Consider the following 24299-nt stretch of genomic DNA (forward strand, 5'->3'; position numbering starts at 1 on the left):
AGATTATGTGTGTAAGCTAGAAGCCCTTGCCTACCATCCCCAACAAACCTCAGCAAATGAGGAACACAATGAGAATGAAGGGGTGCTTCTCATTATGGGATTCACGTGTGATACAACTTGTCATCAGTCCATAGATCGATATTCTTTTCACCCGCCCGCTGATCTCATTGCCTCAACCGCACTCGATGTGTTGACAGACACCTAGTTTCTCTAACAAATGGGTTTGTACCCTTCTTCTAGATCAATATGGAGATGGTATAGATATTTACAGCCACCCATGTTTGCAATCGAGTTACAAGCAGTGATGCACACTCACAATGTTGATGTGGTTTAAAATCCGCGGAAAGAGTCTTAAAAATGGAGAGGGAAGATTTTAAGAGAGTTATCGAATGGCAGTTTCTATACAATGACAATGTATTGAAGGTGGTGCATGTGATATCTTCAAAGTTCTTCAGCAATAAATGATAGACAAAGAAAGTGCCAAGCCGAAAGAACGGTTTGGTGGCACAAAACCACATGCCTTTGGTGTATTGTGTGTAGGATGAACCAATTTTTAGTCGCTCAACGATTGTGCTTTGGTGAAACTCAACCCATGCACCAACCACTATGCTACAGCCCCATTGGTTAGAAGATTTTTTTTTGTTTGGAAATAAATGGAAGGATTAAATATTTAAACTTAAGGATTAAAGTACCATGGTCCCCTACTAATGGCCACTGCAACTAATTGTGGACATGGTGAGACTGAGAGGGAGGGGTCGAGATAAGGACTCTCTCTCTCTCTCTCTCTCTCTCTCTCTCTCTCTCTCTCTCTCTCTCTCTCTCTCTCTCTCTCTCTCTCTCTCTCTCTCTCTCTCTCTCTCTCTCTCTCTCTCTCTCTCTCTCTCTCTCTCTCTCTCTCTCTCTCTCTCTCTCTCTCTCTCTCTCTCTCTCATGGGGCAGAGAATACTAGTTGCAATGCGTCCCGAGGGAGCTGCAATGACTCCAAGCCAGTGCACCCCATGGATGTTGTTCCAAGCACCAACGCAATGCCACAAAGAGCCACAGGCAAAGAAATAGAGAAAGGGATCATGGCACCGTTATAGGATATTATCAAAAACAAAGTCAAGGGGAGGACATAATGTGTTGAGCTGTGGTATGGTGATGGCATAAGTGGTGGGTGAGCAAAAGGATCTACTCCAGCTATTGATGCACAAACAACCTCCCAGCTCCACAAAGGACATGGATTAGGGGAGTATACCTCTAGCGTATTTGGTTGGATAGAAATACTTTGGTCTTTTAAGGACATGACAAACCTTTATGGCATCTAATATTTGATTTTACTTCATAGGGATTACACCCGTTTTTAGTCTTGCCTTTTGGTTCTTTTTTGCACTCTTGGAGGGAGTTTTGTATCTCTTTTTATGCCTTCAAAGAAACCCATGTAACACAGAGTGAAGCTCACATGGAGATACAACTATCCATGCAATTAGATTGTCAACTCAAACGTCCATGCGATGATAGGGCTTTGAGGCTCGCACAGATCAAACATGGCTACCCATGTGATTAGACTATCAAATGTCCATGCGATGATTGGGCTTCCTACAATTCTTATTCTAATTGGTCTATTCTTTGTACTCGATGGTCTATTCTTCCAGCTTAGTGAGGATTGTTGCACAGAGGGTTTTGCTTCCTAACATCTTTTGTGTCAACTGAAGGTGTGAAGCTTCATGCTATTAGAGTTCAAGCGGAGGATTCAAGCCATTATTCGTTGGGGAATATGGCTCTCAGTGTTTAAGCAGCAACATTGAAAGAATGCCAAGATATAGAGCACTTTCTTTAACTTTAACACATATGTGGAATGCTCTAAATCCTCATAACCTAGTGGCTACTCCATATACACCTCTTCTTGCAATTCATCATGCAAGAAGACATTCTTAACCCCATTTTCTGCAAATTCCAACCTTTGAAGGCTGCCAAAGCAAAATCACACATCTAACAGTTGCCATCCTAACACCTGAGTTGAATGTTTCTTCATAATCTATGCCATATCTTTGAGCATAGCCTTTTACAGCCAATCTAGCCTTATATCTACTCATCGGACCATCTGTAATATGCTTGATTTTGTAAACCCACTTATAGCCAATAGCTTTCTTACCCTTAGGCAAGGATACCAGATCCCAAGTTTTATTAGCTTCTAATGCAGTCATCTTCTCATCCATTGCTACATCCCAATGAGCATGACCAACAACATCCTCAAAAAAAGTGAGCTCAACATCCTCAACTACCTTTATCATATAAGCATAATGGTAAGTTTCATAACCTTCAAAACCAAATATTTTGATATGGTATTTGATCTTGGTAGACCTGCATACCACTGGATTAATTAATGAAGCCTTTACGTTACTATGTGCTCTCCATACACATGGTGTCTTGACTAAAGGAATACCAAGCTCATCATCTAAACTCTATGAACCATTAGAATCTCCATCAAATACCAAATGACTAGTAGATGTATCATTACCATTTGACACTCTTCTTTTCTTTGTCTTTACCTACAATGCTTGTAGATCCACCTAAAGATGTGGGGCTACTCCTTAGTCTCCCAACCAAGGGCTCACTACTGTAAATATAATATCAGATGATGTTTTTGGTTCACTAAGGCACTGTGATTGTTGCTTTTCTTTTTGCACATAAGTAACATGATCATCATCGTCATCCAATGCATCACCACTAGTTGCATTCCAAATGTTGATCTCATAAAAAATAACATATCTACTCACTCTGAACTCACCTGTGTGACAGAGTTATAACAACAATACCCTTTCTACTCCTAAAGAGTATCCAATAAAAATATATTTTTCAACCTTTGGATCAAGCTTCTTTTGTAGCTCATCTGTGACACATCAAGTTTATTGCCTATAAAGCATTCTTCGGGGATCATCCCATGAGCTACAACTATGGGAGTTCTATTCATAATACAGACAACAATATGAATAGCTTCAGATCAAAAATGATTTGGCATATTCTTTTCAGCCGTCAATGCCCATGTAACTTCTACAACATGCCTATTTTTTCTTTCTATAACTCCATTTTGTTGTGGGGTGGTATACCTACAAATAAACTCTCTTTATCCCATGAGACCTCAAGAAGGTACTAAACTCATTAGAGAGGCACTCTGCCCCTCCATCTGATCTCAAGAACGTAACTTTCAAGCCTATTTCTGTTTCAACAACAGCCTTGAAAGTTTTAAAGTGCTCAAATACATCACTATTTTTCTTCATGAAATATACCCACAGCTTCCTTGACCAATCATCAATAAATGTGACAAAGTATTTGCTACTACCAAGAGATATGTTCTATGTACACCCCCAAACATCTATATGCACAATATCAAGTATATTTCTGTTCACATCTCTGTCATGTGAAAAAGGTTATCTTATATGCTTACCAAACTAACATGTTTCACACACTTTGTGAAATTTTGCAACTCTAAAAGCATGTGACCCTATAACTAATCCTTTGGATTGCATTAATTTTAGTCTTTGTACATTTACATGTCTGATATATTTATGTCATATTTCAATGTCTGCAACCACTCCTTTTCCTTCAATATACGTAGCAGCATTCATTGTAACAATTCCAGCGGCAAGTGAATATGCAGCAAACTCTACTTCCTTTGTGACCAGCTTGTACTTATCATTAAAGTCTTCTACAAAATAACTTTTTGCATTAAATTGAACCTGCAACCCTTGCTCTACCATTTGGCCAACAAATACTAAATTCTTTGTGGTTGATGGCACAAGTAATACATCTGATAGAACCTGAATTTTGTAAATCCTACATCTCTCTAAACCATTTAGCATGACTAGTCATATGATTAGATGCACCTGAATTGACATACCATACATCATCATGTGTCACTTTCTTGTAATAGCATTCATCATATGTTGCATAATAAACAGACACTCATTTTTGTCTTCATTCTATCGTGAAGACGATGCATAGTTTCCTTGCTGCAATTTACCACTTTAAATATCATCTTTCTTAGCATAGCAATGGACTACAATATGATTAGTTTTGCCACAATAATGACAAACAATACCAAAATTGTCAAAATCTCTATTCTGCCATCCACCTCTTCCTCTAGAGCTCCCCCTTCCTCTAAAGTTTCCATGGCCTCTTGAAACCTACATTTCATTGAATTGTTGATTTAACTTGCTTTGTTGGTTTATCACCAGCATGTTCCATTCCATGGCCTTTTTGAAAAGGATCTGTCATGTCCCCTTTCTAAACTTGAGTAAAATGTTTGGACATGTTCACCATTTCTTTTAAATGAGTCACCCTACATATTGATCTCTTTGGTAATGATGAGAGAGATCAACTCATCAAAATTTTAAAATGAATTCCGTACATATATAGAAGTGATAAATGATTTCCAAGCCTTCTCATTATTAAGACCTCCCAAGCTAGATGAAACCAAATCATCATCATCAAGCATTGTATCAATCAGTACCAAAGCACTTGCAATGCTCCTCACCTTCAAAACATACTTATTGACAAACATTTTTCCTTTCTTCGAAGTATTCAACTTTTTCTTGAGTTGAATCTCATGTGCCTTTGTATTTACTTGAAACATGTTCTCAAAAATTATTCAAGTTGCATGTGAAGTTTTTGCATTCCTTATATGTCCCAACATAGTATTATCAATGATTGCAAATAGCTAACACATTACCTTTTTGTCATTTGCATTCTATTATTTCCACGCCTTTAATTCATCCGTAGTCGTAGGGTTACTCAGCTCTGGCTCTTTTTCTTCACCTGAAATGAACTCATAAAGACATTTTTCAATAAGGAAGTTCGTCACATGAAACTTCCACGATGGATAGTTATTCTTATCCAACTTCTCAATGATGGGGTTTCCACTGTTCTCTAATATTATTATAAAAATGGTACAAAACAGCAAGCAAGTTTCTACAACCTTTCACAAGTGCACAGCACTACACTAAGCAGCCTTTTTCACTAACTGCTCAATAGTACATGTAATGTGTAATCTATTCATATATAAAACTTATGTTTGCTTCTTGGAAAATATCTCAAAACTTACATATTTGAAATATGTAACATGTACACCCACTTTCGATTGATAGAGTCAAAATTGCAGTATGCCATAACCCCCAAGTTGTGGATAAAGACAACACAATCCATATTTTGGGGACTTGCACTGCTTGTGGGGAGTCTTTAGACTCTGCCTATGTGGTGGGTTCTTTCATGCTAGTCTACAGCCACCATTAGTACCACCCTTTGTGTTTCACTCCCACTCTCATGACAAACGACACTTGTGTAAAAGCTGGATACAAGCATCGAATCATCCCAAAAGCGGCCAAGAGTTGGACACACAAGGGATATATTGAGGAGAGTTCTTCTTTCTCATATTGTCTGCCTTTTTCTTTTCCTCTTTTTCTATGGGTCATCTTGCTGAATTTTGTAAATTGCGGGGCTAATATGGTGTACGCAGATAACCATGCTGTAAACAAGGACCCAAAGGGCCTTGGACAAAACTCTGATGATATCAAGAAAGAGGTGCTTGGGGAACGTAAAGTACGCAATGACCCAGCTGACATGGAAATGCATGCGCAAACACCCATTGAGCCTGTTGTTTGTGAAGAGCAAAAGGGGGAGCTGGAAGGAGAGGAGAATCCTGCTACGGTTCCTGTCTCTCTAGAGAACTAAAGGGGGAGTTGGAAGGAGAGAAGGAGCCCACTACGATTTATGTCTCTAGAGAGCAGAAGGGGGAACTAGATGGAGAAGGGAGCCAACTATGGTTCCTGTAAATTAGCAAAGACCAAGTGAAGATAATATACAACTTAGCCACTTTTGAGTTTAGCTATTTGTTTAGTCTTCTGCACATACCTAATTTGTTAACTTGTTTTGTAGCCCTAAGAGCCTAGTGACTCGAAAAGGAGTCTGTCGTGGAAAGTAAGCTTCCAAGTGATGTTCCTACAACCAAGGGTAGATTGATAATCATTGATTTCAATGCAATGCTCTTGAAGGAATCAAAAGAACCTTTTAAACATGAGTGGCTATTGGAGGGGTCCAAACCAATTTGGGTTAGTGAGGATGGTTACTATATGGTGAGGAAATGAAAACATATGCATCTCTTTGGAATATCTTATTCATATCATGAACTAACGGGTCAATCACAAAATTGATAATCACTTTTAAAGAATCCTCTAACCTCTTTGAATTTGATAACCACCTTGCAAGCAAGATTTGTGATTTTCATTCTCAAAATTTGTGGAGGAAATGTGCAACCTTTAACAATTTCATTGTCAAAATTTGTGGGGGGAATTCTAAGGTGCAAACCTATACAAACATGCACATTTCATCATGACATGTACTAATAAGCTTCTTTCAAGGTTTTATCCCCAAACGCTGGTTTGTACCCACTTTTCATGGTTAGACTTAATTTATGCAGTTGATATGAAAGGCAACTATGTAGAAAACACATAATGGGCATGAAAGTTTCCGGTATGAGCAAATAGAACTTCGCAATATAGGAGTTCACGATTCATAATAGCGACCATGTGCATTGTTAGGGCAGCGCCATAGCTAGCTAGCTCGCCTTCCCTCCTCCATGCAAGGCAAGAGGGTAGGGGATGATGAGCCAGGGGTTGGCTGCTAAGGCCTCGAGGACAAGTGAGAGTTCTATGGACCTACGTAGCTATGTGTCTCATGCCAAGGAGAAAGCTATGGACTTCTAGAAGGTGGCGTGGCGGAAGCTGTGGTTGCAGACATGCAGAAGGTCAATGAGAAAAAGCATAGGACACTATGCACGAAGGAGAAGAAGGTCCGAAAGGCGCAGGTCAAGCTACCGATTGAAGCATTTTGCTCCAGATATTATGACTTGGCAACTTCAGGAGTGCTATTTTATTTCATGGGGCGTGTGCCCACAGATGATGAGTTTGGCAGATGGTTTCTGCACACGTTTCTTTCAAGCCCATTGTTCGCTGGTCTCTCATAAGTTTCCGGTTAAAGGATTTTACCAAGTTCTCTTGGGATCACAGAGACTGAGAGGGATTTGCCTGCCATGGTCAACGGGGTTTGCCCTAGAAACTTCCTTCTCTCAGAGTGTCCAGCGTGGGTTTCATTTCCAAATCTCCATTCAGTGTATGAGAATGAAGTTAGGAGTATTGCTACTGAACTCGAAAAAGTATCTGCCATGAAAGGCAAAGAGATGCTTTCTAACAAAGAAAATGCTTGGCCTGAACTTGTAGAAGAGGGGTTTGTTTGAGGAAAGAACGTCAAAGGCCCCAAGAATATTTCTGAGAAGGTTTCGCTCAAGAAGTTACCACAGAGACAACAAGTCTTCACCAATCTCTATGCTCCTTTGGGGAACTTGATTCTAACATCTAGTTGTGCCATGAATAGAGCCACAAGAAAGCTTACCTGTATCAGCTAGAATGTTCATGGGCTCTGTGCAGAGCAGAAACAGCATGCTGTGTGTGGCATCCTCAAGAGGTACAAACCCGAATTGCTTTGCCCTCACGAAGTGAAGACAGGTATAGGTATTAGTTTCCATTTTCAAGATATGGGATATCAGATTTTTCCTAGTGCAAGTGAAAGGGGTAGAGGAGGAACAATGGTCATTGCAAGGGAGATGTTTCAACCATCTGCAGTTATGGTATTTGATCAAGCCGCAATATTGGGTGTGGAGTTGGTAGTGGATGGGGAGGTGTTAGAGATTGTGTTAGTTTATGCCCCTAACTCTTCAGCTAGCCGAGCAAGGTGTTGCAGATGAATGGCAGATAACCCACACAGAGATAAAACTCTCACATGTGACGACTGGAATATGATGGAGGATGTGGAGGATAGATCACATTGTTCAGAATGTATGACTGAAGAGGAAAGAATCAGAGCTCTTACTGTTGGTGCAGGGATGGTGGACATCATCAATTTGGTGGGAAGGAGCCCACAGAATGCTACATGGCACAATAAACATAGAGAGACCATACATGGAGAGGAGCTAGATTAGATAGGTTCTACACACGTGGAAGAGGAGAGTGATGTCCTCTGAGATGAGGTATTCGTTATTAGCAGAAGTGGTGGATTCTGACCATGTCCCTATTATGATCACTTGGAGGATGATTGCGGTGAGATCAACATTTTTGGGCCTGCCATCATTTAAGCTCAACACTATCTTTTTTGGCAGAAAAGAAGTACCAGCAGGGTATACAGGAAGCATGGGAGAAGATTTTATTTAAAGGGAATGTAGTGACAAGATGGAATAATTGCATGGAAGCAGCCACCTTTTTTTCAAAGCAATATGATCAGGCTAGAGCAAAAACTCATAGGAGGAGAATCAGACAGGTCAGAAAGTAGTTCCTTCGTTCGTGCTAACACTGGCACAAATTAAAGCTCGAATTCAGCGACTACCATAAACACAGCAGGCCAGAGAGATTCCACTCTCATTTCATAAAATCATGTCACTATACTGGCAACAACATACCTCTACTAAACTAAGTAGAACTCCCTCATATGGACTAATTTAGAGTGGTCCCACTGGATAGAGAAACAGCTTGCCATGATTTTATAAGCTGTTTGCATAACACAGTACACTGACAGGAATTTGCTTTAGAATACAAGAGGTCTTCTTGAAACACAAGAAGTTGGCCTCATCTTACAAGCAGTTTCATCTAACCCAGTAACTGAAGATGTATAAGAGTGTCTTGATACACTAAAAGAATGTATACTTGCTGCTGAGATGATGTGAAACTCTCATTTAAAATCAGAATCCCCATCATCCATTTTAGGTTTAGGATGCCCCTGCAAACATCCTTCTACTGGCTGCGAGCATGACTCATTCAGTAATTGTTCTATAGTGTCCGCAACAGATGCAACATCCCTTGACTTTCTTTTCAGCCTTTTCCGTCTTAGAAGAGAGCTTAAGCCCATGGAAAGTTTTGCCTCATTCATTGCGAGTATTCCCTCAGTGGTCATATCAACCCTTTTCTCAGGAGCTTCATTTAACACATCAGCTCCATCCATAGGAGTTTCCTTGTCATATATTAATGCCTCAATTTTACACGACGGAGAGTCCTCATACAGTGTCCCATTCACTTGCATTTCAGAGGGCCTTTTGTAAGGTTCATCATCTGTGTCCTGCAAGGCAATTCAAGCCCAAACTAGATTATCCCTCAGTTTTCCAATGATAATGTCAAACGAAATTCGTAGGATTGAGCACCAAGCACAACAAAATTAATGAGACTATATTCTCTTTTTACTTGAAGCTCACCTCATTAGAGGAGCTTTCACCATCTGGCATGGCTCCATCTTTCAAGACTCGCCAATGAGAAGCTTCAATAAATGCATGCCTTGCAGGCTCAACATAATTGACTGTCACATGATCAGGCATGATCACACTGTCAGTGTCATACTCACTGTTTCGCCTTCGAGCAATGGGTATGCTGGCCTTAACTTTTGGCCCATGCAAAATGGGCCAAGCTCCGGACCAACCAGACATATGCAACTGTGAAGAGCCCCACAGGACCCCTGGACCCTCCAGGAGAGATATACGACCCAGGTCTTGTGATGAAGGTGAAGGAGCATCACTAGACCAAACCTTTGGTGTACTCTTCTGCATTAAGCCACCTCTCCTGAGGTGATTCTTTAGCTTTAACACATGCATTTGCAATGCTTCAATGTGCCACAATAGCTGCTCCATTGAATCTTCTTCACTCATAAATGCAACTCCAAACTCGTCATCCTCATTCAAGTCATCAACTGAAAGACAAGGGAACAGTTTCAATAAATCATATGCACAAAAAGAGATCTCCTGCTTGAATTACAGGTGGTCAGGTCAAAATGAATGAACCTACCCTCTAGCATCCCCTCATTCTCATCATCATTAGTATGTTCTGCAGATGACAAGCCTTCACGGTTATGCTGCTTTTTCTTTTCTGTAAAGCAGTGAGCATAAACCAACATGTTATCACAATCAAGCTCTTTCACAACAACAAGATACCAAAAGAAGTTTGCATGAGCCCATTCTCTTACCATATCTTGAAAACAATGGATGTTTTGACATGCGTAACTTCAAATCAGCACTGTCCTCAGCCTTTCTTCTCCGTTGGCGACGAAGAGCACGATTATGTTGTGAATGGACAAATTTAAAGGCTCTTGCTGTGGAATCAGCTTGTGGCTCCACTAGGTGATCCTTGTGAGCTTTAGCAGATGTAAGAAATTGATTATACTTGGTGAATTTTGCCTGCAGTTCCTTGACGCGCAGTTCAAGCCAACGACATCGCCACGCAATTCCTTGTCTGTAGGTTTTCCACTCGTTATTCAAAGGCCTCTTCTTTCTGCAAAATGCACGAAAAGCTATCCTGTTTAAAGTCCACACCTTGCACTATTTCACAACATAACGAAGCAATGTTGAAAAAATGCAGAAGACTTTACCCAGAGCCCTCCTCTTTCTGAAAAAATGCACAATACAATTTTTTTATCTACATCTTGCACCGTCTCACAGCAGTTAGAACTAATTACAATATTACACACAAAGAAAAAGCACTGTGTAAGCTGCACAATAGCTAAAGATTAAGATCATCTACATGAGCTAATAGTAAAAAGGTGCACATAAAGTACCTTTTATGATGAACAACAGTCCCTTCCATAAGCACATCAGCATCACTGCCATTACGGAGAAGTGACTCCACCTCAGATCCGCGATCTTCTTGTGCAGTGAGATCATCCTGAGATGCACCAAATGAGCTGGAGCATTCTGTTGCTTGATCCTCTGGATCTAACCTGACATCCTCTACGAGTGCAGTTTCCATTATATCAACCATTATTTCCTCTTCCATACTCTTCTCACCAGCTGATATTTGTACAGGGATCACAACCATGTCACTCACATCTTTCTCCTCCTTCACGATCGCTTCAATGGATTCACTTTTCATTGCCAACATCTGGGGAGAATCTCGCTCATCAGATTCCATTTTAGGTGTAAGTTCATTTGGATGCATTATCCTGGTATTTCCAATGAGAGCATAACCACAAACTCCTTTCAGTATAAATGGATGCCAAGGGTCAGTTTTCTTAGCATTGGAGCCAATCAAGATACAGAGAACTCTGTTCGTGTGTGTGGATAGCTTGTCCAGGCAACTCTGGCCTCCACATAGCATTACTTGCAGCATTTCAAACTCTTGCCTTGCTTTACATATGCATAAACTTTCAAGGCATTGTACTGAATGAGCACAAACTCTTCCTGCAGTTTCCAATTCTTATTAGTAACGGTAAGAAAATTTTAAAATTAAACTGTACTTCTGGAACCCCACCTTCACCAAGTACATATTGAAATCCATAAAGTTGTGTACATGCATTAGCTTGCAGTGATTAAAATCATTAACTTGTCTTTAAAAACAGACTCACCACCATCAAGGATTGCTCTCATCTTTAACAAGTTTCGCTCATTAAGCACCAAACAAGGCAAAAAATACATTGAATAGACAACTTAGTTTCAATCAGATATGTTCCTCAGTTGAACTTGCTTAAATTCTAGTACACGTTAGCTCACATCATCCTCTTAGGATTTGAACTTTGCTTTATGTCCAGTACATGAGGGTTAAGAACTTCTAACTTATGGTATGAACTTTGGTTAGTTCTACTCTCACTTGCTGTTATCACACTGTTACATATTAAGAATTTGAAAGTTTAACATGTCATGCCTGAGTTGTCTAGTTCCTGCACATGACCCGACATCTCTTCTAAAATTCAGATTTTCTCCTACTCTCTTTCCCTCCACACAAAATACCAAACAGGAGAAAGGTGGCAAATACCAACAAAACAATGGCAGGCTAAATCATGTAAACATCCCAGGAGTAAACCCTTTCAGCTTTTAAATAACACCACTAAAAATGCAACATTTCAACTCGAACAACATCCCTATAAGATGAGAGATAGTAGCATTGACCCCATGCTTCAAGCAACCACATCTGTCATCAGCATGCATAACAATGCATTGAAAGATAATCTATGTATTATCTTTTTTTCTTGGATTAAATAACTCTTAAAATAAGTTACGGGTCTATCACTTGATGAACAAGTAATTAAGCTTTTCCAAGTTTGACTTGTGTATGTATTACTTCAGGAGCATGATTTAAAAAGGTAAGGTTCCCAAACAGTTCATTGGATCAGCGGTTAAAGATGGATTCTAATTTCATTCAAGAAGCCATCATGATGGGATCGCTTTGAACAAGCAACCTTAGCAGTTCATATGAGGGATGAACTGCTTGAGAACAGACAACCAAAGGGGTTCCATGGACTAGGTAGGTGGATTCATCCTCGATGGCCTATAGAATTCGTGTTTGAGTTGAGAGCTTGAGCATGTAATATCCAAGTTGAAATTTAATATTAATATTGAGTTGGACCTAAAGAACACTTCATATGGAAAGAGCACAACAAACAAGTTAAAAACCTAATAATGAACCATGCATAAACTTGGATTGTAACTAAGTTAGTCTTCTTGGCTTTTGCAAATATTCAGCATCCACTCCAGTATTTGGTTTAGAATAATAGTCAGCTTTGTGTTAGAGATTTGGTCACCTTGAGGACAGGAACAGGCTTTGGTCAGGGCAGTTTAGGCAGCATTGGCTTGTCCAAGAACAGATAGGATTGCAGTTCTGGGCAGTCGCCAGGCAGATGGGCAGCAATCCGGGCAGGATGGGCATGCATGCACAGCATTTATTGCAGCAGTCGGACAGTCCACAGCAGGTAAGACAGGTGCCACGTGGCAGCCTGTAAGCAGTCAACCAGTTTTGACTCACCGATCTGCACTATTTTATGTATAATTTTCCTGCTATTCATAGCAAGCCTGCCCCTGTGCACTTTCCCTTTGATTTCGTGCAGATTGAGAGAGACCCAACTGTTCATACATTCACAGCCTATTGTTCACATTCTGTCTTCTCTATTCAGTTTTCATTCTCTGCAGCGTTCAGCATTCTTCTGGCTCTTTCTCTCTTTTTTTTTTCGTAAAAGGTAATTGTATTAATTACGAAAAATACACGATTACTTGATTACAAGATAGTTGATAACACTAAGCCATCAGTAGAAGAGGTTCTCTCACTCTCTCTCTGTCTGATTACAAGAGGCACGAGGGCCCTAGGCCAACGTGGGGAAAATCCCAGTAGAAGTGTACTAAAAAGATACACGAATCATGGCAACGACCCAGAGGCAATTGCCATATGCCAAGGAAGCAAATCCTCCCGAGGGAGCAAGTCAGCGTGTCGGATGAGATCTAACTGCCAGTGCAAGAGGCCTTTAAGCCTGGCAACATGGCGCGGTACATTAGAGGCCGAATCAAAGAGAAAGGCATTGCGCGTGGTCCAAATGTGCCAGCATCCCCAGTATCTGAAGAAGTGAAATAGTATCTTCATATGCAACTGTGGCAGTGTGGGATACTTCGGGCGCCCAAAAACCCAGTCGAAAGGAGTTAGCGAGGAGCCCACCACAGTGCGCCACATGTGCGACAAAAGTAACCAGATATTCTTGGCGAGCGGGCAAGAAAGAAAACGATGTCGAGCTGATTCCGCCGTTGTGGTACAGAAGAAGCAAGTGCCATTGGAGATGCGACGCTTGGCAAGGGCCGAGGCAAGAGGAAGACCACCAATCATTACCCGCCAAAGAAAGACCTTGCATTTGAAAGGTGCCTTATTCAGCCAGCCCTCCATCAGCGTTGTCTGCCACCATGTCAGCGATTTCCGCAGTCCCCACACAGTATTAGCTTTGTCACCCAGCCATTGGCGATCCTGAATAAGAAGATGATAGACCTGATTAGTAGAGGCCTTTTCCAGACTCAACCGGCCTGCAAGGTCCCAGTCCTGCCAAGGGCGATCCACAGCCAGGCCAGGAAAGGGTTGCCTGCCCTGAAGCTCCGCCGACAGCTTTCCCCATAAATCACGGTATCCGCGCGGGATCTTGAAAAGTCGCCTAGCAGTCCGAAAGGATATGAGGACGTTGCGCGTGGCAAGGGTAGCATCCGCAACCGACGTCACACCTAAACGGGCCATGCGGTTAAATCGCAGTCTGAGCTGATGTTTGTCTTCCCATGAAAGAAGTCTCGATACTGCCAACAATTCCAGCTGAAAGGAGTTAGTTTGCAAGCGTTCCCCTACCGGGTGCCAGCGGGCCTTTTTGAGCACCACTTTCCAAGAGTCGACCAAGTGCTGTAACAAAGGGGAAGAGGAGCTGGAAAAACGGGAATCAGCATTAAGGACATGCCACCAGGAGGCCCGAAGCCGGGTGTTACCATGGCGGAGCCCGCCGTCCTCAAGAAAATAGCGGGCTATGATAGTCCACGGGTGATGATCCACACACATGGCCCGAAAAAGGGACCAACGGAGAGCCAGCATATGATGTTCTGCATCCAAAAGAGCTCCACCACCCATGCGCTTAGGGGTACATGTATGCGACCATGAAATCCAAGAAATGCCTGCCCGCAGAGAATCCTTCTTCCATAGCATGAAACGGATGGGGTGAGTGAGAGGCTTCAAAGTAGTAGGCGTCCATGGCAACAATGGCAGGAAATACGATAACATTGGGAGCATAATTGACTGAGCCACTTTGAGGCGGACATGGAAGGGCCATGCTTGCGACTTCCAATACATAAACTTCGCCGCCAGTTTTTGTGAAATCCAGTCCAGCAGGTCCTTTGGCCGTACATCCACCCCCACTGGGTATCCAAGATGTCTGACAATAGAGCCACGGGAAACCACCTGGCCTTGCCAGCCTAATGACTGTAAATCAGGCTCCGTGCAACTGAGAATGGCGGACTTAAAGGCATTGATGCGAAGTCCCGAGGCTTGACCAAAAAGCGTCCAAACATCTAATGCCTTGCGAATGTTGTCCCTGTCCGCCTGCAAAATCATAAAGGTGTCATCAGCCAAAGATTGGCTGATGAAGTGGTGGCCCAAAGGAAGAGACAGCCCCGCCAGCTGAGCCGAATCTGCCATGGAGGATAACATTGAAAGGACCGGGTGCGTCGCCAGGGCAAAAAAGAGCGGACTCAGAGGACAACCCTGTCTGACGGAGCGTGCAAGGACAAAGGGCTCAGTAACCCCACCATTGAGCATAACCCTGGATGAAGCCGCAACACTGATGGTGTAGATTAATCGGGACATTCGGGTGCCAAAGCCCATAGCAGACATGAGATCTGCAATGAAAGACCAGTCCACATAATCAAACGCCTTTTCCAAGTCCAATTGAATCAATACCACTTCCTGACCGGAGTGTCGCGCATAGTCAATAGCCATTTGCACATTTAAGATATTATGCAGAATGTTGCGGCCCTTAATAAAACCATATTGGAGAGGATGCACAATAGCGGGAAGGTGCTTGTGAAGCCGATTCGCCAACACTTTAGAGTAGATTTTGTACATGGAGCCCATCAAAGAGATTGGTCTCCAGTGTTGCAGCTTTGACGGTGAAGGGACCTTTGGAATCAGTTTGATAAGGCCTTCTTTCCATGAGGAGGGCATAACCCCCGTTTCCCAAACCTGCTGAAACAAGACCACCAATGGCTTCACCAACTGAGTGGCTGAGCTCTGAAAGAATTCATTAGTGAGACCATCCCAGCCAGGACTTTTATCCGTCGGCAGGTGCAACAAAACATCCATGACCTCCTCCTCGCAAATATCCGCCTCCAACGTGGCTTGCATATCCAATGGAACCTGCTGTCGGACCAGATGATAGAAGACCGCGCGGGCATGCGTAACCTGGCTAGAAGGCGAGGGAGAAGAACCAAGGAGATCCATAAAATAATTTCTGCACATATTGACAATGGTCTGCGGATCAGTGACCATGCGACCCTCCGGATCCTGGAGTCTGGTCATATTGTCGCGAGCCGGCGACGCATGCAGGGCGCGAAAGAACTTATGAGACTGGCAGGCACTATCTTGCAATGTGTCAGTCAAGGTATGCAGCTTGGCCTGCTGATAAGATTTTAACTGAAATATTTGAAGAAGATGGGCCACACGCCTCTCCACTGACAGCAGAAAATCATCATCTGGGGAATCCAGGAGCAAGGAGCGGACCAAAGCCAGTAGCTCCTCTGCTGCAGATCGACGACGGCGACAAAGCGATGCATGATGGATCCCATACTGCCGAGCAACACGCCGTACATTAGAGAGCAACCGTGCAAATGAAGGCAAGCCCTCAGAGGCGAAGTCCAATAAGAACCTGTCGATCAATTGCTGCATGTAGGCCTGAAATATGGGATGCTTCAAATAAGAGGAGTTGAAGCGTAACGGGAGCCTATCCAGCAACTGCATAAAAGGTGCAATAGATTGTGCCCGCATTTCCAGCTGAAGGGGGAAATGATCCGACAACGCATACTGCTGCAAGACCTTCATTTCCAGCATCTCGGGAAGAAAATCGTCCCCCTGCATGATATACATTCTGTCCAGCCGCGACCAAGTAGTTGCATATTGTGCAGAATGAAAAGTAAACCCCGCAAAGGAAGGGTGAAGCCAGGACCAAAGATCCTGCTTAAGAACATGCAAAGCAAAGGAATTCCACACCCGGCTTTCCGGCGCATCCATGACCGAATGCGCTGAAGTGGACTGAGAAGAATGAATGCACATATTGAAATCTCCCATCAAAAGCCCCCTACGGCCACGTGACATGGAGGCCTGCAAAGTGGACCAAAGAGCCCGTCGGGATGCGGGGTCATTCGGCGCATAGAGGCCCAATAACCATAAAATCTCGCCTTGAAATAAGACTTCGATAACCAGAAAGCGGCCCTGCACATCATTTTTAATAAGGACAGGCTGATATTTCTCATGGACAATCATCAGCACGCCCGAATAGTGCGTAGCATGGGTGCCTGCATAAAACAGACGGAAACCATGACAGTCCACAACTTTCCCTGCTTCACCGTGACTTTTGTGCTCAACTGCACACAATACATCCCACTGATTTTCATGCAAGACGGTCCACATGGCATGCTGCTTATGGCGAGAGCAAATGCCTCGCACATTCCATGTGGCTAGCTTCATATCTCTTCAAAAAAGAAAGTCAGGAACGAGGCACCTGTTGCCTCGATTTCACCTTTTCCGCGAGAGCATCCAGGACGCCCTCATCCAGAAAATCAGCCAATACTGCAAAGGAATTCTGGCGACCTGCTTTAGAGGTAGAGGGTAAATCCACTGCCTTGGGAGTGGGGCGGGGATAACGCCGATCCCAGGGAGTAATCACATTACCTTTGGTATCAAAAGCCAGCTTAGCAGGAGGGCCTTTGGGACCATCAGTATAGACTTTCCTTGGGGCCTGATTACGGGGGGCCGACGGGACCGTAGTGCGAGGAGCCTGCTGTGAAGTGACCATTTCTTTTCTGCGCGTATACGTGCGCACGGAGTCCTGGGAACCAGGAGGCCCAGGATCTGTCAGGCCGGCATCCAACTTTTTACCTTTTTTGGGACGTGCCTCAATCCAGTCCATGCGACGGGAATCCAAACCCGGGACCGGTTGTTTGCCTTTATCCATGACTTCCTGGGGCGGAGCATCAAGCACCATGTCGTCCTTGGGCAGCATAACCTGTGCATCCTCCAAAGACGTTTGCCTATCAGGGCATTCAGCCATGAAATGTCCCAATTTCCCACATGAAAAGCAGTGCCCCGCAAAGTTGCCCCATTTCAAGCGAAAATGCAGAGGGTGCATGCCTGAACAACTGAGGCGAAGCCAGGCGGGCCTTTTCCTTGCCGTGTCCCATAACATGCATAAACGGTTCCGGTTCATTGCCCTGAGGCTTGGGGGGACCAGCACCGTGCCCACAACCGCCATGGCGTCCTTCAACATTGGCCAATAGACCGCCGGACAATTTTCCACCTCCACCCACACCGGGCATTCTCGTTGAAGCAGACGCTGGAAATCAGCCATGGGACGCCATGGTACCACATGGACCAGGCGGCGATCAAAGAATAGTGGCAACTTGGACAGGAGCTCAGCTCGATGCATTTCCGATTTCAACAGCACCTCATAAAAGCCGCGGGGTCCAAGGAAGATCTCCTCAACACACTCCCCTTGCAATAAATGGTGCATCCACTGGCGAATATGTGACAGCACCGGGATCCTGCCAGTGAAGAAAAGGATAACTGCACGATCATAAAAAACCGAGAAAGATCTCAGGACTGATTTAGGGTCCACCGTAGCTTCCAGCACATCATCCGTTCCCGCTTCAGAAAAAGATTCAGTATTATGCTGGACATAATCGCCAAGCAGAGTATTGGCAAAGTCTAGCAAATGCTCCCAGTCGATTTCCTGCGAATCCACAGGATCAGAGGCCACTTGCGCATAGGAACGTTCCTGAGGACCCATTGGCTCATCAGAAGTGTGCTTGGAGCGTTTGCCAGCAGGCGGCAGTTCAGAACTTGGCAATTCAGAACCCGGAGGCAGCTCCTCCGTGCATGGCACCATATCCTCTGTCTCCTCTGCATCGGAATCAGGGCCAAGGGCTGCCACCGTCTGGTCGAGAAAATCCATATCCAGGCCAGCCATACTGCTGTCTTCTCGTTCGCGCTCTCTCTCTCGCTCTTGCTCTCTTTCTTTCCTGTACAGCGGCGCTGTCCAAGGACAGATTCCACAAACACAGCCAATGAAACCGGAGCTTTACCTGTCAGCCTGAGGCGAGGCCGGTCCCACGAACACGTGTGGCAGGGCGCAACCCTAACAGTGCAAGGGCCTGAGGGTGGCACACAGGCCGGGCAGTCGACGGCAGCGCGGGATAGTCGAGGGCACAGGGCAGGGGCCTCACCAGCAGAAACCCTAAACACAGAGGGCAAACGAGCAAAGTGCTGGTGCAGAGCCCGCCACTCAGGCAGACGACAGCAGGGCAGGGGCCGCTGACGTTGGGCCGACCAGCAGCGAGGCGGGGGCTTCAGTCACGCCCGACGGAGCGTGGGAGCTACGGAGCAGGGCGGCAAGGGCAGCCGCGGGCGACGGAACGACAGGGGGCCGGAGACAGGCGACGGGCGACGGAACTGCAGCCGCGGACGACAGGCGGCAGAACTGCAGCCGCGGGCGACAGGCGACTGCGACACAGCAACTGCAGGCGACGACGTGGGCGGGCTATGGCGGCGCGACAGGCACAGGCGACGCGATCTCCATGGCGCTCCCCCGTTCTCTCTCTCTCTCTTGGCTCTTTCTCTCTCTCTCTCTCTCTCTCTCTCTCTTTTTTTTTTTTTTTTTTAATGGTCCGACCTGCCGGATTCGAACCAGCGACCACTCTCTCTCTCTCTCTCTCTCTCTCTCTCTCTCTCTCTCTCCATGTTCACTTATTTCTCTCAGTCTGGTCATATGCTTCCACATTGCTGCACTTTGACATGGTATCAAAGCAGTGTACAAGGAGCTAACCAATAAAGGCTGGAGCAAGCAAAGATGCATGGGAAAGGAGATTAATTTGTTGTTTTTGTGCAGATTTCAGAGTTTAATCACATCCAGCGTGTTGAGCTAAAAATGCATTATTTGCTAATTAGCCACATAAAACAGCCCCCAAAACAAGCTTAATTCATCAAATTACCAAAGCTTTCATTAAAAGAAACATGATCCTAGAGTGTGTGTCCCATAAGCTAAACCTTAATTTGGGAGGACCCAACCATCTATAAATAGATAGGCTACACAGCACTCAGCCTCAATCTCATTTTTGCAGCGCAGTAACTTGCAAGTGCCTTCTCACGCTGTCCATACCCCATTCATGGAGGATATCTCAGCCAAAGCTACTTCCCATTGCTGTCCATCATCAAGCCTCTGCTACCATCTCCATCATCTAACGAGACTATCTCCAATCTATCTACATCAGTCAGCTGGCTGCATTTTGCTACTTTCCACCTTCTCCAGCCTATTCTCACTACTCAGCGCCCCGATTGGCCGCGTTTACTGCTGCTGGAGTCTGTCCAGCTTGCATTTGATCCTCAGGAGCAGTCGCTCTCTATTAGCAACACCATCTACTACTGCACTATGCTGTCCAGCCCTACCATACAGCTACCACTTCATCATCTACAGCTGCCTTTTGATGTTGCAACTGTCTTCTCTGACAAAATTCCACTGTTTCCTATCGGTCAATCACACTGATCCAACCTTCTTGAGCTATGTTTGTTGTTGCTTAATATCTTCAAAGGTCGTCTACTGCATTTCGGGATCCGAGTACAACACTCTCTTATGCTCATACTCTCTGCCTTGCTCCTCAAGGCACAAAAGTTCAGGGTCAATTTTAACCTTGCATAGTGTGTTTGCTGCATTGAGCATTGTTCATTGTCTCTATGCTAACCCTGAACCTAGCTATGTTTCTTCGATCTGTACGTTTTTATGCGATTGTGTTTATATTTTGCACGTGAGCATTTCTTTACATGTATCAAAGCTACGCACTCATTGAAGAAACCTAGGCCCTTGCTCTAAAAGCTACGTCTTCAAAAACAAGAACTATAGAGGAGTTGGGTGTAAAGTCCCTTAATCTCCGTGTATAAACTTATACGAGTGTGAACACACCCTTATTTGTACCCTAACATATAAATACATTTTATTCTTTGTGTACCATAACAAGTGTTGGAAAACGGCACCCAGTTATGGAGAGAGAGAGAGAGAGAAGAGACCATGATAGCAAGAGAGTGAGCTGAAGCAAAAAGAGAAGAGTGTACTTGCTAAAATGAAAGATAGAGTGAAAGTACAACTATGTTTAGTTCAAGGGTTGATCTAACCAACCTTCCACCAACTAACTAGAGTTAGGTTCATTTTACTCTAGATCGTAGTGCACTACTTTAAGTTTCTAAGACACTAGGTGTACACACCTACATTGACACTTTAATAAGCGTCCACACCACACAAATTACATTGGGCGCTGCCCATAGAATCGGCAAATTCTAACACCCCCCTACAGTGCCAATGTGATGAAGTACAAGGATGATCAATCACCAAAGGGTAACAAGTTTAAGGACTTTCGAAAAGTCTCAAACTTCTCGTGTAGTAGTGCCTTGGTGAAAATGTCTTCAACATTTTTCTGTGTGGGTACATATATCAAGTCGATCTCTCTTGCATAGCATCTCTCTCTAATATAATGGTAATGCACCTCTATGTTTCGTGCGAGCATGAAACACAAGATTTCGTGCTACCGCAATAGCACTCTGACTAACAAAAAGAATGGGTGTAGGACTCTCCAATGGTAAATGTAGATCAGCCAACAATCTACGCAACCATACACATTCCATTGTTGCCGTGAAGGCTGCCCTATACTCAGTCTCACAAGACGAGGTAGCCACTATAGGTTGTTTCTTGCTTAGCCATGAAATGCATGAATGGCCTAGAAAGAAACAGTGTCCACGAGTAAACTGTCTAGTGTCTGCATCACCAGCCCAATCTGAATCACTGTAAGCCTATAAGTGCAAGTCTCCCCCCCTAGAAAATAATAATGCATGTGACTGAGTACCTTGCAAATATCTGAAGATCCGCTTGACAACTTGCCAATGTATGGTCCGTGGGCTATGCATATACCTACTCACCTAAGATACTGCATATTGAATGTCAGGATATGTGTTACAAAGATAAATAAGACAGCCAACAGCCTAGCTGTAAATTGCAACATCAAACATCTCTTCACAATCATGCATAGACAGCTTTAAGCCAGGCTCCATAGGAGTGCATATAGGTTTGCAATCTTGCATACTAAACCTATGTAACAGCTTATCCACATATTGTGACTATGACATGGTGATACCATGCTGATTTTGGGTAAATTGAATCCACAAATAATAGTGTAGGCAGCCCATATCTGACATAGCAAATATATGTTTTGATTCAACCTTAAAATCTGCAATTTTTTCTTTTACAGATCCAGTGAGCAACATGTCATCTACATAAAGAATGATAATCAGCAAGTCTCCCCTCGCCCCCTCATTCTTAATATATAGAGTGGGACCAATTGAACTATTTTTGAACCCTTTGCTAGCCAAATAAGCATCAATTTTGGAGTACCATGCACAAGAAGCCTGTTTGAGACCATAAAGAGCTTTATGCAGCTTGCATACCATGTGCTCTTTCCCTTTAACCACAAACCTTCGAGGTTGTGACACATAAACATCCTCATGCAAATCCCCATTCAAGAATGATGTCTTAATGTCCGACTAATGTACTTTCCAGCCATAATTTGCAACCATAGCAATTACACATCTCACCGTACTCATATGGGATGTAGAAGCAAAAGTTTATTCATAATCTATGTCCTTCTGTGCATAGCCTTTTGCTACCAACCGTGCTTTGTACCTATCAATTGTACCATCAGCCTTGCGTTTGAGTTTAAAAACCCATTTTGTGCCAATGGCCTTCTTGCCAAGTGGTAAATCCACAAGATCCCATGTAGAGTTAGTGGCAATAGAGTCTAACTCATCATGCATGGCCCGCATCCAATGAACATCTTATTAAGCTTCATCCAAGGAAGTAGGCTCATCATCATCCAATAGTAAGCTCATAAACACATGCTCATCACAATCATCTACTTCCGTAAAATCAATCAAATGTGCCCCCCTTGCATCATTTGTTGCATTTCTGGCAGCCCTTCTAGTGCATTGAGGTATAGGAGCACCCATTTTACTCTCCTAGAGAGTCTATAACAGCCATCTTGGGACTGTTTCGGCTGCATTTACAACAGCCCTTTCATGTTGTACTGCTTCTTTCACTGCATGTGGCAAACCATCATTGATACCCTGCTGTTCGGAAGCATATGGTGCAGCAACAGCTTGCTATAAGTCTGTCCTACCATTTACAATAGGCACAGACTCCAAAGTAAGTGGCAAAAGACCCTCAAAGACATCACCAATGTCATGGGTGGCTGGCATTTGAAACTGATCATGTGAAATGCAGCATTTTCAGCAAATAGGACATCCCTACTGACAAAGACTTTCTTTGTGCGTGGATCATACAAGCGATAGCCCTTGCTCTCTGAACTATAGCCAATAAATATGCATTTTACAGCCTTGTCATCAAGATTCCCACGAAGCTCTTTCGGAACATGCGCATAGGCGATGCAACCAAACACCCGAAAGTAGTCTACTTTGGGTTTCTTGCCATGCCAAGCTTCGAACGGTGTGATTGTCTTCAGTGCCTTAGTGGGGTGCATGATTCAACACATGATTTGCACACTGAAGGCCTTCTAGCCAAAATTTATGAGGTAGCCCCTTGCTTTTTAGTATACGGGTCATCTCCATAAGAGTCTGATTCTTCCTTTCAGCAACACCATTTTGTTGAGGAGTCATTCTAACAGTGGCTTGATGCATAATGCTATGATCAAGCAAATATGTCTCAAAAGCACGAGACATATACTCCCCCCCTCTATCCGTGCGTTAAGTCAGTTTCAGCTTCAAGCTTTTCAACAAGATGTTTGAAATACATGAACAACATCGGATTTTTCCTTCAGCCCATACACCCATCTATACCAAGAGTAGTCATCAATAAATGTAACAAAGTACTAATGACCTCCAAGTACATGTGTCCTCATGGGACCACAAACATCACAGTGAATAAGCTGCATTTTTCTGACAATAAGCACTGCACCATCCTTTTTGAAGGTAAACCTATGCATCTTGCCATTGAAGAATCATAACTGCATGTGAGAAATGCATAGTCCTCTACAAAGAGGACTGAAGTACCATCATCAGTAGATTTGCTAGCTGATGTTTCTTGGACAACCAAACCAGAGTTTTTTTTCTTCTCTTTGGCCAATCTCTTTCTACATTCATCGATATAGTAACCAACTTCTTGCAATAATGGCATTTTCCCTTCTTTTGAGTCTTTTCTGTGTCTTGGACAACCTTATTTGATGGCTGTCCAGCATCACCCTTTTGCTGATTTTTTACATTTTGCTTGACTTTGCCTTTGCCTTTGAACTTAGAAAGCATAGCCACATCACCTGAATGCAATGCCACATTCTTTTGAGTCTGTTCCTCTTGCAGCAAGAGGCCTTCCAACTCCACAAATGTAAGGGGCTGCTGCCCCCCCTCAAAGACAACATCAAAGAGGTGTGAAAACCAAGATATGACTCTGCAAGAGAGTTCAGTGTGATGTTTACCAATTCAGCATCCTAAATGACCTCATCAGCATTGAGTAGTTGCTCACATAAATCCTGTAAGTGAGTAAGGTGCTCTGTCATGCTATCACCTTCATCCATGGTCACATTGGCCAGCTCTCTGCGTAGATAGGATATCCTGGCTTCATTGCGTGCTGCAAACATACGCTCAAGTACATCCCATGCTCATTTTGAGGTCTTACAAGACCGAATGTGCGGGATA

At 43.7% G+C, this 24299-nt stretch overlaps 1 protein-coding gene across 1 annotated transcript in view; it reads right to left on the bottom strand.

Annotated features, from left to right (window-relative positions):
- Positions 1 to 8230: 8230 nt before the first annotated feature.
- The window catches only part of LOC148020128 (uncharacterized), a 60622-nt gene continuing 44553 nt past the window's right edge, over positions 8231 to 24299 (bottom strand). The window contains exons 2-6 of the mRNA XM_087700413.1: positions 10621 to 11242; positions 10033 to 10337; positions 9855 to 9935; positions 9272 to 9759; positions 8231 to 9138 (exon numbers count right to left, since the gene is read on the bottom strand). Of these exons, the coding sequence (XP_087556539.1) occupies positions 8755 to 9138; positions 9272 to 9759; positions 9855 to 9935; positions 10033 to 10337; positions 10621 to 11171 (1809 nt within the window). The 5' untranslated portion in view covers positions 11172 to 11242 and the 3' untranslated portion in view covers positions 8231 to 8754. The remainder of the gene's footprint in view (positions 9139 to 9271; positions 9760 to 9854; positions 9936 to 10032; positions 10338 to 10620; positions 11243 to 24299) is intronic.

This window comes from Lygodium microphyllum, chromosome 19, assembly GCF_053477565.2.
Source record: "Lygodium microphyllum isolate KBCC chromosome 19, Lygodium_microphyllum_v1.1.10, whole genome shotgun sequence".
Lineage (NCBI taxonomy): Eukaryota > Viridiplantae > Streptophyta > Polypodiopsida > Schizaeales > Lygodiaceae > Lygodium > Lygodium microphyllum.